Below are 14,547 nucleotides of genomic sequence, written 5' to 3'. Positions count from 1 at the left end.
AATGCTCTTTTCCAAATATGAGTCTTCACACCTGTATTGGAACCATTACAGATTCCATACTACCAAAAATAGGTGTCATAAAAGAAGGGGTATAAAGCTGAGAAAAAGAACAGAAAGTGTACCATATGGCCTCTTGGTTACAGCTTAAATTTGAAGAGGTTGAGTTTTTCATCATCACTCTTCACTGACTGCTTAGGTAAAATATTTTGAAATCCCAGACTGTGCCCACTGTTGAGTAGTGTTGTCTTAGGTCAAAAAGATCTTTTTGTTCTCATATCCAAAAGGTGGAGTTTGTTCATTTTTAACTCAATCCTTTACTTTAGGATTTTCTAGGTTGTTGAAAAACAGTATTTATTTCAGAAATGACTAGTTGTTCAAATGAACTTTGATCAACTCATATTACTGCTATTTACAACAACTGTCATCTGCTTGTTTTGAAAGGGTCCTGTGTTAGAGACTAAAAAAAAATTTGAATGAAGAGGCATATTCCCTAAGAGTATAAGAAAGTTTGTAAGCCAGTTAAAGACCAAGGGCCAAGAAAGCAGCGTGGAAATAAACAGTGAATGAGGCTGAGATATAATATATCAGAAAAGGAAAAACAGGCCATCATTGGTGCTGCCCAGTGAGGCTGGCAGTATGAACATAATCTTGTGAAGTAAGTTGTGTTTATCAAGAACATGTGGCTCTTCTTTGCTTCCTCCACAGTTTCCTTGACATGTGGTTCTAGAGCTGGCTTCTAGAATGGCAAAAAAGATTGGAAAGAACAAGTGATTAAAATACAAAAAGCTTTAGACTCTGTAGGCCCCTTATATTATTAAAAACCCCGTTGCTGTTGTTACTTGCTGTGGAGTTGGCTCAACAGAATGAAACTGTTGCCCAGTCCAGTTCCATCTTCATGATTGTTGGTATGCTCAAATCCCTTGTTGCGGCCACTGTGTATTTTGACTGTCTTTTAACCTACAGAGATCATCTTCCATCACTGTAGTGGACAATACTCTGTTGTGATCCATAGGGTCTTCATTGGCTATTTTTTGGAAATACATTGTCTGGAAGCTCTGCTGAAACCTGTCCACCATGGGTGACCCTGCTGGTATTTGAAATACTGGTGGCATAACTTCCAGCATCACAGCAACATGCAGGCTACCATGGTATGACAAACTGACAGATGGAAGTGGATTAAATGCCCTATACCCATTTAACGACTTTGAGTATATCCCGCTTGAATATAGAGACTAGCTTAAGAATAGATTTGACACATTGAACACTAATGACTGAAGACCAGATGAGTTGTGGGATGATGTCAGGGACATCATAAATGAAGAAAATAAAAGATTATTAAAAAGACAGGAAAGAAAGAAAAGACCAACATGGATATCAGTAGAGAGACTCTGAAACTTGTTCTTGAATGTAGAGTAGCTAAAGCAAATGGAAGAAATGATGAAGTAAAAGAGCTGAACAGAAGATGTAAAAGGGCAGCTCGAGAAGACAAAGTATAATGAAATGTGCAAGGACCTGGAGTTAGAAAACCAAAAAAGAGGAACACTGTCAGTGTGGCGACGATTGTCGGAGTGGTGAAGTTAGCAACCAATGCCACAACTCTTACAGAGAAGTGGGGCCAAGGAGGATCACTCTGAGGAGTCGACCCCCACTTCAGTCCCAGGAGTTTATTTATAGTCAATACAGCAAGCAGTGAAGCAAATTACAGAACAATGGGCACAGATGAGTGAGCGCTTCCCAGCATTGCATCCAGTTGTTGGAAAATCTCAGTTGGTATTCCATCAATTCCTAGCCTAGCGCCTTGTTTTTCACCAATGCCTTCAGTGCAGTTTGGACTTCTACTTTAAGTACCATTGGTTCCTCATCATATGTTACCTCCTGAAGTGGCTGAACATTAACCAATTCTGTTTGGTACAGTGACTCTGTGTATTCCTTGCATTTTCTTTTGATGCTTCTTTTGATGCTTCATTCAATATTTTGCCCATAGAATCCTGCAATATTGCAACTCGAGGCTTGAATTTTTTCTTCAGTTCTTTCAGCTTGAGAAATGCCAAGCGTGTTCTGTGGGGATATGTGCCATTTAAACATGGCTGCACTATGGCTAACTTCAGCCTCTCAAACGCCCATGCGCAGAACACAGTGAAACGTGTCAGCAATGACGGCTTGTTTTTCCAAAACCCACTGTTCCTTTACTAATTGACTTGTTTGCTTGAAACCCATTCTTTCTTGCCCGAAACTTCTTGTTATTCACCATAAGAGATCCATATTTATGCCTATTCCCAAGAAGGGTGATCCAACCAAATGCAGAAATTATCAAAGAATACCTTTAATACCACACACAAGTAACATTTTGCTGAAGATCATTCAAAAGCAGCTGCAGCAGTATATTGGCAGGTAACTGCCAGAAATTCAAGCCCAGATTTAGAAAAGGATGTGGAACCAGGGATATCATTGCTGATGTCAGAGGGATCCTGGCTGAAAGCAGAGAATACCAGAAAGATGTTTACCAGTGTTTTATTGACTATGCTAAGACATTTGACTGTGTAGATCATAACAAATTATGGATAACATTGCGAAGAATGGGAATTTTGGAACACTTAATTGTGCTCATGAGGAATCCGTAGATGGATCAAGAGGAAGCTGTTCAAACAGAACAAGGGGATATTACATGGTTTAAAGTCAAGAAAGGTGTGCGTCAGGGTTGTATCCTTTCACCATACCTATTCAATCAGTATGCTGAGCAAATAATCCGAGAAACTGGACTATATGAAGAGAAACAGGGCATCAGGATTGGAGGAAGACTCATTAACAACTTGCATTATGCAGATGACTCAACCATGCTGGCTGAAAGTGAGGAGGACTTGAAGCAATTACTGATGAAGATTAAAGACTACAGCCTTCAGTATGGATTACACCTCAACATAAAACAAAAATCCTCACAACTGGACCAATAAGCATCATGATAAATGGAGAAAAGATTGAGGTTGTCAAGGATAACATTTTACTTGGATCCACAGTCAACACCCATGGAAGCAGGAGTTAAGAAATCAAAAGACACATTACATTGGGCAAATCAGCTGCAAGAGATCTCTTTAAAGTGTTAAAAACAAAGATGTCACTTTGATGACTAAGGTGTGCCTGACCCAAGGCATGGTATTTTCAATTGCCTGGTATGCATGTGAAAGATGGACAATCAGTAAGAAAGACTGAAGAAGAATTGATGCACTTGATTTATGGTGTTGGCGAAGAATACTGAATATACCATGGACTGCCAGAACAATGAACAAATCTGTCTTGGAAGAAGTAACAGCTAGAATGCTCCTTAGAAGGGAAGATGGTGAGACCTTGTCTCACGTACTTTGGACATGTTATCAGGAGGGGATCAGTCCCTGGAGAAGGACATCATGCTTGGTAAAATAGAAGGTTAGCGAAAAAGAGGAAGACCCTCAACAGGATGGAGTGACACAGTGGCTGCAACCGTGGACTCAAACATAGCAACAACTGTGAGGATTCCACAGGACTGGGCAGTGTTGTGTTCTGTTGCACACAGGGTCGCTATGAGTCAGAACCTAGTGCTTCAAGTCCTCTTCACTTTCAGCAAGCAAAGTTATGTTAGCTGTATATCACAGGTTGTTCATAAGCCTTCCTCCAACCCTGATACCTCATTCTTCTTCATATAGTAAAGCTTCTCGGATTATTTGCTCAGCATATAGACTGAATAAGTAAGGTGAAAGGATGCAAACCTGGCACATACCTTTCCTGATTTTAAACCATGCAGTATCCCCTTGTTCTGTTTGAACAACTGCCTCTTAGTCTATGTACAGGTTCCTCACGAGCACAATTAAGTGTTCTGGAATTCCCATACTTCACAATGTTAGTCACAATTTGTTATGATCTACACAGTCAAATGCCTTTGCATAATCAATAAAACACAGAGAAACATCTTTCTGGTATTCTCTGCTTTCAGCCAAGACCCACCTGACATCACCGATGATATTCCTCATTCCTTGTTCTTCTGAATTCGGCTTGAATCCAGCTTGAATTTCTGGCAGTACTCTGTTGATGTACTGCTGTAGCCATTTTAGAATTATCTTCAGTAAAATGTTACTTGTGTGTGATATTAATGATAATGTTCAATAATTTCTGCATTGTTTGATCACCTTTCTTTGGAAAAGGCACGATTATGGATCTCCTCCAGTCGGTTGGCCAGGTAGCTGTCTTCCAAATTTCTTGGCATAGATGAGTGAGCGCTTCCAGCACTGCCTCCATTTGTTGAAACATCTCAATTGGTATTCCGTGAATTCCTGGAGCCTTGTTTTTCGCCAATGCCTTCAGTACAGCTTGGACTTCTTCCTTCAGTACCATTGGTTCCTGATCATATATTACCTCCTGAAATGGTTGAACATCAATCAATTCTCTTTAGTATAGTGACTCTGTGTATTCCTTCCATCTTCTTTTGATGCTTCCTGCGTTGTTTAATATTTTCCCTGTAGAATCCTTCAGTATTGGAACTTGAGGCTTGAATTTTTTCTTCAGTTCTTTCAGCTTGAGAAATGCTGAGCATGTTTTTTCCTTTTGGTTTTCTATCTCCGAGTCTTTGCACATGTCATTGTAATACTTTACTTTGTCTTCTGGAGCTGCCCTTTGAAATCTTCTGCTTTTTTACTTCTTCATTTTTTCCTTTTGCTTTAGCTACTCGATGTTCAAGAGCAAGTTTCAGAGTCGCTTCTGACATCCAAATAGGTCTTTTTTCCCTCCATATTTTTAATGACCTCTTGCTTTCTTCATGTATGATGTCCTTGATGTCATTCCACAACTTGATCAGTTGTTGGTCATTAGTGTTCAAAGTGTCAAATCTATTCTTGAGATGGTCTCTAAGTTCTGGTGGGATATACTCAAGGCCATACTTTGGCTCTCGTGGACTTGTTCTGATTTCTTCAGTTTCAGCTTGAACTTGCATATGAGTAATTGATGATCTGATCTGCAGTTGGCCCCTAGCCTTGTTCTGACTGATGATATTGAGCTTTTCCATTGCCTCTTTCCACAGATGTATTTGATTTGATTACTGTGTATTCCATTTGGCGAGGTCCATGTGTGTAGTTGCTGTTTATGTTGGTGAAAAAAGGTATTTGCAATTAAGAAGTTGTTGGCCTTACAAAATTCAGTCATGTGATCTCTGGCATCATTTCTGTCACCAAGGCCGTATTTTCCAACTACTGATCCTTCTTCTTTGTTTCCTACTTTCGCATTCCAATTGCCAGTAATTATCAATGCATCCTGATCGCATGTTCAATAATTTCAGACTGCAGAAGTTGGTAAAAATCTTCAGTTTCTTTATCTCTGGCCTTAGTGATTGGTGCATAAATTTGAATAATAGCTGTATTAATTGGTCTTCCTTGTAGAAGTATGGATATTATCCTATCACTAACAGCACTGTGCTTCAGGATAGATCTTGAAATGTCCTTTTTGAGGATGAATACAATGCTCTTCCTTTTCAAGTTGTCATTCCCGGCATAGTAGACCGTATGATTGCCCGATTCAAAATGACCAATACCAGTCCGCTTCAGCACAGTAATGCCTAGGATATCGATCCTTATGTGTTCCATTTCATTTTTGATGATTTCCAATTTTCCGAGATTCATACTTTATACATTCCATGTTCTGATAATTAATGGATGTTTGCAGCTGTTTCTTCTCATTTTCAGTCGTGTCACATCAGCAAATGAAGGTCCTGAAAGCTTGACTCCATCCACGTCATTAAGGTCACTCTATTTTGAGGAGACAGCTCTTCCCCAGTCGTATTTTGAGTGCCTTCCAACCTGAGGAGCTCATCTTCTGACACTATATCACACAATGTTCCACTGCTATTCAGAAAGTTTTCACTGACTGATTGTTTTCAGAAGTAGACTACCGGGTCCTTCCTAGTCTGTCTTAGTCTGGAAGCTCAACTGAAACCCTTCCGCCATTAATGACCCTGCTCGTATCTGAATATCGGTGGCATGGCTTCAAGCATCACAGCAAAATGCAAGCCCACACAGTACGACAAAGTGACAGACATGTGGCAGTTCTACTCTGTCCTGTAGGGTCGCCTTAAGTTGGCTTTGACTCGATGGCAACGGGTTTGGGTTTTTTTTTTTTTTTTTCTTAATTAAGTTAAAAGTTAAATTTTGGACACTAAACTGTCTCCCAGGATTATTTTATCAGATAGTAAATTGCAGCTATTCAGCTCTGCCATTGTGGTTTGAAAGCAAACACAGACGATATGAATGAGTGTGTCTGTATTTCAATAAAACTTTATTTACAATATAGGAATCCAGGCAGATTTGACTGTGGTTTGCTGAACCCTGATTTAGTATGATGATGGCTTTTGGTTCATGTTAGGAAAACAAATTGTTTCATCCAAATTTGCTAAAAGATCCATAAACTGCTGTATTGTTAGTTGTTGTCAAATGGATTTTAACTCAGGTGACCCATTGTGTGCACAGTAGAACTGCTCCATAGGGTTTTCAAGGCTGTGACCTTTTGGAAGCATGTCATTAGACCTGTCTTCTGAGGCACCTCTGGGTGGATTTGAACTGCCAGCCTTTTGGCTAATAGTCAAGCACTTAACCATTTGTGCCACCCAAGGACTCCTTTAAAAGAATTTCCTGTATGGTATTAAATTGAAAACAGCAATTTGAAAGGTTAGATAGGAAGCTTAGGGGGAAGTGAGTTTATGTCATTGTGGGGGGCAACAAATTAGAAAAGGAGGATGAGAATGGCTGTATAATTTAAAGAATATAATCAATGTTACTGTATTGTACAGGTATAAATTATTGGATTGGTGTATGTTTTGCTGTGTATATTTTGAACAACAATAAAAAAAACCCATAAACTATAGAAAGTAAAACAGATTTTCTTCAATTACTGTGTTTCTCTCTTGGTAGCGCTGGTAGTAATAATAGTAGTATGTAGTGAGCATTTGCTATATGCCAGGCAGTATGCTCACCACTTTATACCATATTTTATTTTCTCAGTAGAGCCTTATGAGGTAGCTGCTCTGATTATCATCTCACTTTTCCAAGCAGAGACCAAGACCTAGAGAAGTGAAGTAATTGACTTAAGATCACAGAATTAGGAAATGACACAACCTGGTCCCAGGGTAGTTTTGACATTGTAGCCCACATGCAATACTAGCATTTGGCTGCTAACTGAGAGGTTGGTCGTTCAAACCCAACAGCTGCTCCATGGGAGAAAGACATGGCAGTCTGCTTCTGTAAAGATTTCAGCCTTGGAAACCCTATGGGGCAGTTCTACTCTGTGCTATGGATCACTTTGAGTTGAAATTGACTCGACAGCAGTGGGTTTTTTTATTTTATGATGTTTTACTAATTATGGGATGTTGATTGGAGAGTTTAAGTTCATTGTACAGCATCTTAAGCCTTTCTGAAGAAAAGCATTATATTAATTCAGTGGATGAGCAAATAGATGGGTGTGAATTTTAGCTCTAATTGCTTAATTGGTTTTTCAGAATTAGCTTGTTTTTATTTCTGGCTAAGTTCTCCAATGAACTATAAAAGAGGAATCTACTAAAATGTGAGGCTTTGTTGCTTCATTCTCTGCTGGGAAAAATTTCTTCATTGGTTAATTTGGAGGTTTTATTTTGTTCTTGTTTTGTTAATATCCTGATTAAAGGATTAGAAAAGCCTTTGTCAGGTTTGAGTCACTAATACCACCCTGAACGCAGAGCCACATACTTGGGGGATGTTAATTTGCGTTTATTGAATGAATAATAACTTAGCAGCAGAACTGCCTTCTTTTCTGTAACTGTGTCGACTGTTCTTAACATTACCCACACCTACTGTCTCTGGGTAAAGTTCTCAAAATTAGCAGAGAACTTGACATCAGCAATAAGATATAGGTTGTGGAAATGATCAGGTGGGGGTTGTGAGTATTGAAAAAGTGGGCTTGTGGTTTCACAGTGGAGATACTTGTAAAGCTGTTACATTTGAAGCGCAAACTTCTGTTACCCCCTTTTTGCTTAGTTATCATTCAGCAGACATTTTATTTGGATTTAGTTTCTGCCAGATACAATTAGGAAACCAAAGGTAATTGTTCTTGTTTTCTAGGAGCTAAGTCTCACATCAGCTGGTAATTGGTCTATATATATTAAGTGCTTTAATGGAGTTATTATAAAGACAGATCATAGGAACTTTGAGGGAGGCACAACTGACTGGCTAGTGGGCTCAGGGGTTGTCTGTCTTGAAGAGTTAGAAAAGGGAGTTTTCCAGGAAGAGAAGATGGTTTGGTTAGGATCTTCTGGGAAAGAGGACCACAGCAGTAAAAAAGAGGATAAAATATTTGGGGAATGATATGAATTTTGTTATAATTGGAAGAGGATGGGACAAGGGATGAGCCTGGTAAAACAGGTTGGGGCCAGATTGTGAAATACATAAGGGAGTCATTGAAAGATTTCAGTTAGGGTGTGACATGATCTGAATTTTATAAAAATAATTCTGGTGAGAATGTGAAAGGGGAGGAAATTGACAGGGATGGCCAGTGACTCATGGGTTGTTCATTTTCTGCCTTTCAGCTTTCTCCTGTGCTTCTGGAGAGTATCTAGAAATGAAGAACCAGGTATGCAGTAAGTGTGGTGAAGGCACCTACTCCTTGGGCAGTGGCATCAAATTTGATGAATGGGATGAGTTGCCAGCAGGATTTTCCAATGTTGCGACCTTCATGGACACTGTGGTGGGTCCTTCTGACAGCAGGCCAGATGGCTGTGACAAGTAAGAACCCAAAGGAGTCTTTGAATCTTGACTAGATACTTGAGAAGATGTACTTGCTCTTTTCTAGAAAGAAGTTGAGAATAATCTTGTTGCTGATTATATTATAGAAAAGCTAATTGCAAAGAATTATATTTTTTATTTTTTGGACAGTCATTACAAATAATGGAGCTATGTTTCCATGAAATTCTAATAATTGCCCTCAGGATGTAATAGGTACTGTATGTAAAAATACAATAAAACTTAGAAAACCAAATTAATTTCCTAATAATATATTTATAGCTGCACTCAAGCCAGTGATATTTCTGCAAACTCTTTGCTACATCTGTCTTATTTATCTAGTGCTGCTATAACAGAAAGTCCACAAGTGGATGGCTTTAACAAAGAAAAATTTATTCTCTCCTAGTCTAGGAGGCTGGAAGTCCAAATTCAGGGTGCCAGCTTCAGGGGAAAGCTTTCTGTCTTTTGGCTCAGGGGGAAGGTCCTCGTCATCAGTCTTCTCAGTGCAGGGACCCTGGGTTCAGAGGACACGCTCTGCTCCTGGCACTACTTTCTTGGTGGTACGAGGTCCCCCTGTCTCTCTGCCTGCTTCTCTCTTTTATATCTCGAAAGAGATTGGTTTAGGACACAACCTAATCTTACAGATTGAGTCCTGTCCATTAACATAACGGCCTCTAATCCTGCCTCATTAACATTGTAGAGGTGGGATTTACAACACGTAGGAAAATCACATCAGATGACAAAATGGTGGATAATCACACAATACTGGGAATCATGGCCTAGCCAAGTTGACACATATTTTTGGGGGATGCAATTCAATTCATGGCAACATGAATTTTATAATTTTTAATGGATAATTTCAGATAGTCTTTTTTGGGTAACCTTCGTACAGAGACTTGATTGTCTCAGCTAAGAGAGAGTAGGTTAAGCACCTAAGATGGAAAGGCTCTTTGTTTCATTTCTGCCTCTCTAATAGTGAATTACTAGCTTACTTATGACAGTGCTGGAGGAATGTTAAATTGTTTTGAAAAAAAAAAAAAACAGGGCTTCGAACCATTTCAAACCAGTTCAGTCATGGCCCATGAAGCAAAACAGGAACAGACCCAAAGTTTTACAATTTGGCAGATTTGGCACAGTACCAAGAACAGGAAAATTGGGTCAAAGCCATGGAATGAGAGGCTTAGAAAAGGCATTGTGAGCCCTTTCAGGAGCCTGATGCGTGAGATTGGATTATTGGTAGGACTGTAGGAGAGTGACACACGTTCAAAGCAGCGCAGTTGGCTACCATCTTTGAGTGGGGCGCTGCTGTCTTTGAGGGAGGCACCACTGCTTTGGACTATGCTGAATATCCAAGGGCAAGAGATTTGGTTGCTATGCAGTGCGTACACTGCCCTTGTTCTCTGAGAGGGAGATTAAGTTTCTAGCAGGGCTTCAACCTGTAATTTTTCCCATTCTAGTTATCTTTCCAGTTCACTGTAACTTTAAAAATTCAGGTCTGTTCCAGTGATACTTCCTCAGTCATGACTGAACTAGGCTGAACAGATTAGAAGCCCTGAAAAAAACAGGAAGGGGCTGTATCCCTTCCTGTTCTCATATATTGATTATATAACATTTTCTTTCATATGGCTAAGTTTAGGAAACTTAAATTTAGGCCTCTGGTTATCTTCTGACTACAGTGGCCTCTCAGAAATTAAAAAATATTACCGTGGCCTAAGGGGGTAGTGTAGTTCAGTGGTAGAATTCTTGCCTCCATGTCTGAGACCCAGATTCATTTGCTGGCCAGTCCACCTCATGCACAGCCACCACCTGTCTGTCAGTGGAAATTTGTGTGTTGCTATGTTGTTGAGTCCTGAGTCCAGAGCTTCCAGACTGACAGACTAGGAAGAAAGGCCTGACAGTCTACTTCTAGAAATCAGCCAGTGAATACCTTATGGATCGCAAGTTTGTTCCTCTTCCAGTCATGGAAATTCACCGTTTTGTTCTGTTGTGCATATGGTTGCTGTGAATCGGGCTGACTCCATAGCAGCTAACAACAAAAACAACAACAAAAATACCAAGGGATTAGTTAGCTGTGCTAAAAGGAGACGTGTTTGTCTTCTTTCCTCACCCTTCCTCCTCCTCTCCTCTTTACCCCTCACTCTCTACCTCCCTCTCCTTTCCTTCCTTTCTTTCTCCCTTCCTCTTTCGTTCTTGCTCTCGAGCTCAGAGAACTCTCTGCCAACTGACACTGGTTTCTTTTATTCTAATTGACATTTCATTCTATAGGGTTGTGGCACTAGAAATGATAACTTTGTGTATATATATAAATATAAATAAATATATATGTAAACACAATACTTTGTGTGTATTCCATTAAAGGAAGGTACTAGGAGAATGTTATGGGGCCTTTTTGCTTTGGTGGGCAGAAGATGTTGACATGGCTTCTTTTTCTACCTGGAATAGTTAATTCATCAAAGAAATTGAGTAATAAGCAGAAAAGTTTTCAATGTATTATCTTCAAATATGATTTTCTCAATGTAAATGTTAGTCTGATATTACTATGATTATTTTTCTACCCTCCTTCCTTTCTTCCACCCATCCAATCTTGCATTCTTTTTGCCTCTTTTTAATTGGCTGGATTATATAGAAGATATTTATTGAACAAGAAACAGCCAAAGAATTTTCCAAAATGGTTATGCCATTATATACTCCCCAACCGCAGTGTTCTGGTTATTGCATGTGCTTGCCAGCATGTGTATGTCAGTCTTTGCTAACATCTACATGTCAATTTTTTAAATTTTAGTCATTTTAGTGTATATGTGAAATGATATCTCCTTATGGTTTTCATTTGAATTTCCCTGATTTAGAATAATGTTGAACACTTTTCATATGCTTAATGGCCATTTATTTGTCTTTAGTGAGATATCTGTTCAAGTGTTTTGCCCATTTTCTATTTTTTGGTTATTTTATTATTGAGCTGTATGAGTTCTTTGTATATTCTGGGTACAAGTCCTTATGATGTATATATTTATATAATATTTAGTATATATTACACATACATGTATATGTAGTTGTTGTGTGCTGTCGAGTCAATTCTGACTCATAGTGACCCCTTAGACCCTATAGGACAGAGTAGAACTGCCCCATAGGGTTTCCTAGGCTGTAATCTTTATGGAACAGATCTCCTGGTCTTTTCTGTCTCCGAGCTGCTGGTAGATTCAAACCACTGCCCTTTCAGTTAGCAGCTGAGTTTAACCATTGAGCCACCAGGTATCCCTATATGTAGATCCTGTTGCCGCCTAGTTGATTCCAACTCATAGTGACCCTATAAGACAGAGTAGAACTGTCCCACAGGGTTTCCAAGGAGTGATTGAACTGCTGACTTTTTGGTTAGCAGCCAAGCTCTTAACCACTGCACCACCAAGGCTCCCTGTTCTTATATGCATATATAATACGTAATATTTCCTCCCAGTCTGTAGCTTGCCTTTTCATTTTCTTAACGGTAACCTTTGATAATTAGAAGTCTTATGGTTAATTTGGAGCCCCGGTGGTGCAGTGGTTTAGAGCTTGGTTGCTAACCAAAAGGTAGGCAGTTTGAATCCACCACCTGCTCCTTGGAAGCCCTACGGGGCAGTTCTACTCTGTCCTGTAGGCTCCCTGTGAGTCAGAATTGACTACACGGCAATGAGTATCTTTTTTTTTTGGTATGGTTAATTTGTAAGACCTGGTGGTGCAGTGGTTAAGAGCTATTGCGAGCTATGGCTGCTAAACAAAAGGTCGGCAGTTCGAATCCACCAGCCGCTCCTTGGAAGCCCTATGGGGCAGTTCGACTCTGACCTGTAGGGTCGCTATTGAGTCAGAATCAACTCTACAGCAAAGGTTTTGGTTTTGATTTATAGTTAATTTTTCAGTCTTTTGAAATTCAATGACATTTGTTTTATGGCTTAGTATCTGGTCTTAGTTAATGTTCCATGTGCACTTGAAATGATTGTGTATTCTGTAGTTGTTAGATACAAACGAAACAAAACGCACTGCCATCGTGTTGATTCCGATGCATAGTGACCCTGTAGGACAGAAGAGAACTGCCCCCGGGCTTTCCAAGGCTGTAAATCTTTATGAAAGCACACTGCCACATCTTTCTCTCATGGCGGCTGGTGGGTTCCAACAGCCGACCTTTTGGTTAGCAGCCAGTCTTTAACCACTGCGCCACCAGGGCTGCTTGTTAGATATTAAAAAAAAAAGAAAAAAACCATTGCCATCCAGTCAATTCTGACTCATAGCGACCCTGTAGGACAGAGTAGAACTGCCCCATAGGGTTTCCAAGGAGCGGCTGGTGGATTTGAACTGCTTATCTTTTAGTTAGCAGCCGAGCTCTTAACCACTGTGCCACCAGGGCTCCAGCAATATATAGTGTTCTATGAATATCAGTTAAGTTGGTTGGTAGTAGTGTTCAAGTCTATATCCAGACTGACTTTTTTGTTTGCTTTTTTTGTCAATGATTGAGAGAAGAGAGTTAAAATCTCCATGTATGTTTGTGGATTTGTCTATTTCTCCCTTTGTTTCTGTTTTTGCCTCATGTATTTTATAGTTCTGTTGTTTGGTGCATACACATTTAGGATTATTATATCTTACTGATGAACTAATTCTTTTATAACCTTGCTGATATTAGTGTAGCTTTCTTATGCTTACTGTTTACATGATGTCTTTTCCCATCTTTTAATTTTCAAACTCTTTGAGCCTTTATATTTAAAGAACTTTCTTTTAAATAGCATATAGATAGGTTTTGCTTTTGTCCAATTTGACAATCTTTGCTTTTTAAGTGGGGTGTAATTACATTTAATATAATTACTGATGTGGTTAGGTTTGGTTTAATGTCTTCTTATTTTTTTATTTATCCTATTTTCCCCATTTTTTCTCCTATCCTGCTTATTTTGGGTTACTCTAGTATTTTTTTAGAAGTATATTTTATTTCTTCATTTGCCTTTTTAGCTTTTTTTTCTTGGATTTAACTTTTTTTTTTTTTTTTTTAGTGGTGGCTCTAGGATGGAAATTAAATTACACATTCTTTTCATAGTATAGAGTTGTTATTGTACTTTCACATAATATGTAAAAACCTTAGAACAGTATAGTTGTATTTACAACCTCATCTTTGTGCTATTGTCATATAGTCAATTTAGATACATGTAGTAAACCCAACAGTGTAATGATTGTTGTTAGGTGCCGTCGAGTTGGTTCCGACTTTTAGCAACCCTGCCCGGTCCTGCACCGTCCTCACATAATGATATTGTGCTTTAAATAATCAGTTGTCTTTTTATTTATTTATTTTTTGGATTTTGAAAATTTTATAATGTTGTTGCTAAAATTCACCTAAACATGCGTAAATTGATATTTCCTTAACATGGTAAAATACATATAGATCATTCTTTTTTTTTTGTTTGTTTATTGTTGTAGTTTAAGTGAAAGTTTACATTTCAAGTTAGTCTCTCATACAAAAATTTATACATACATTGTTATGTGACCCTAATTGCTCTCCGTATACTGTGACAGCACACTCCTCCATTCCACCCCTGATTTCTCATGTCCATTCAACCAGCTCCTAACCCCCTCTACCTTGTCATCTGACAGAAGCTCCCCGTTTAGTCTCATGTTTCTACTTGAGCTAAGAAGCACACTCTTCATGAGTATCATTTTATGTCCCACAGTCCAGTCCAATCTTTGTCTGAAGAGTTGGCCTCAGAAATTGTTTTAGTTCTAGGCTAACAGAGAATCCAGGGGCCATGCTTTCTGGGGTTCCTCCAGTCTCAGT

The 14,547-nt window shown here is 39.1% G+C and overlaps 1 protein-coding gene across 1 annotated transcript in view; it reads left to right on the top strand.

Annotated features, from left to right (window-relative positions):
• Positions 1 to 14,547, top strand: part of ELAPOR2 (endosome-lysosome associated apoptosis and autophagy regulator family member 2) — a 174,653-nt gene that overhangs the window by 90,854 nt on the left and 69,252 nt on the right. Inside the window, exon 3 of the mRNA XM_004381480.1 lies at positions 8,570 to 8,765. Coding sequence (XP_004381537.1) covers positions 8,570 to 8,765 — 196 coding nt within the window. The remainder of the gene's footprint in view (positions 1 to 8,569; positions 8,766 to 14,547) is intronic.

The sequence above is a fragment of the Trichechus manatus genome, unplaced genomic scaffold (genome assembly GCF_000243295.1).
Source record: "Trichechus manatus latirostris isolate Lorelei unplaced genomic scaffold, TriManLat1.0 scaffold00085, whole genome shotgun sequence".
Classification (NCBI taxonomy): Eukaryota; Metazoa; Chordata; class Mammalia; order Sirenia; family Trichechidae; genus Trichechus; species Trichechus manatus.
Note: the sequence above shows the minus strand (reverse complement) of the source record. Positions and strands in the feature narration are given on the sequence as shown.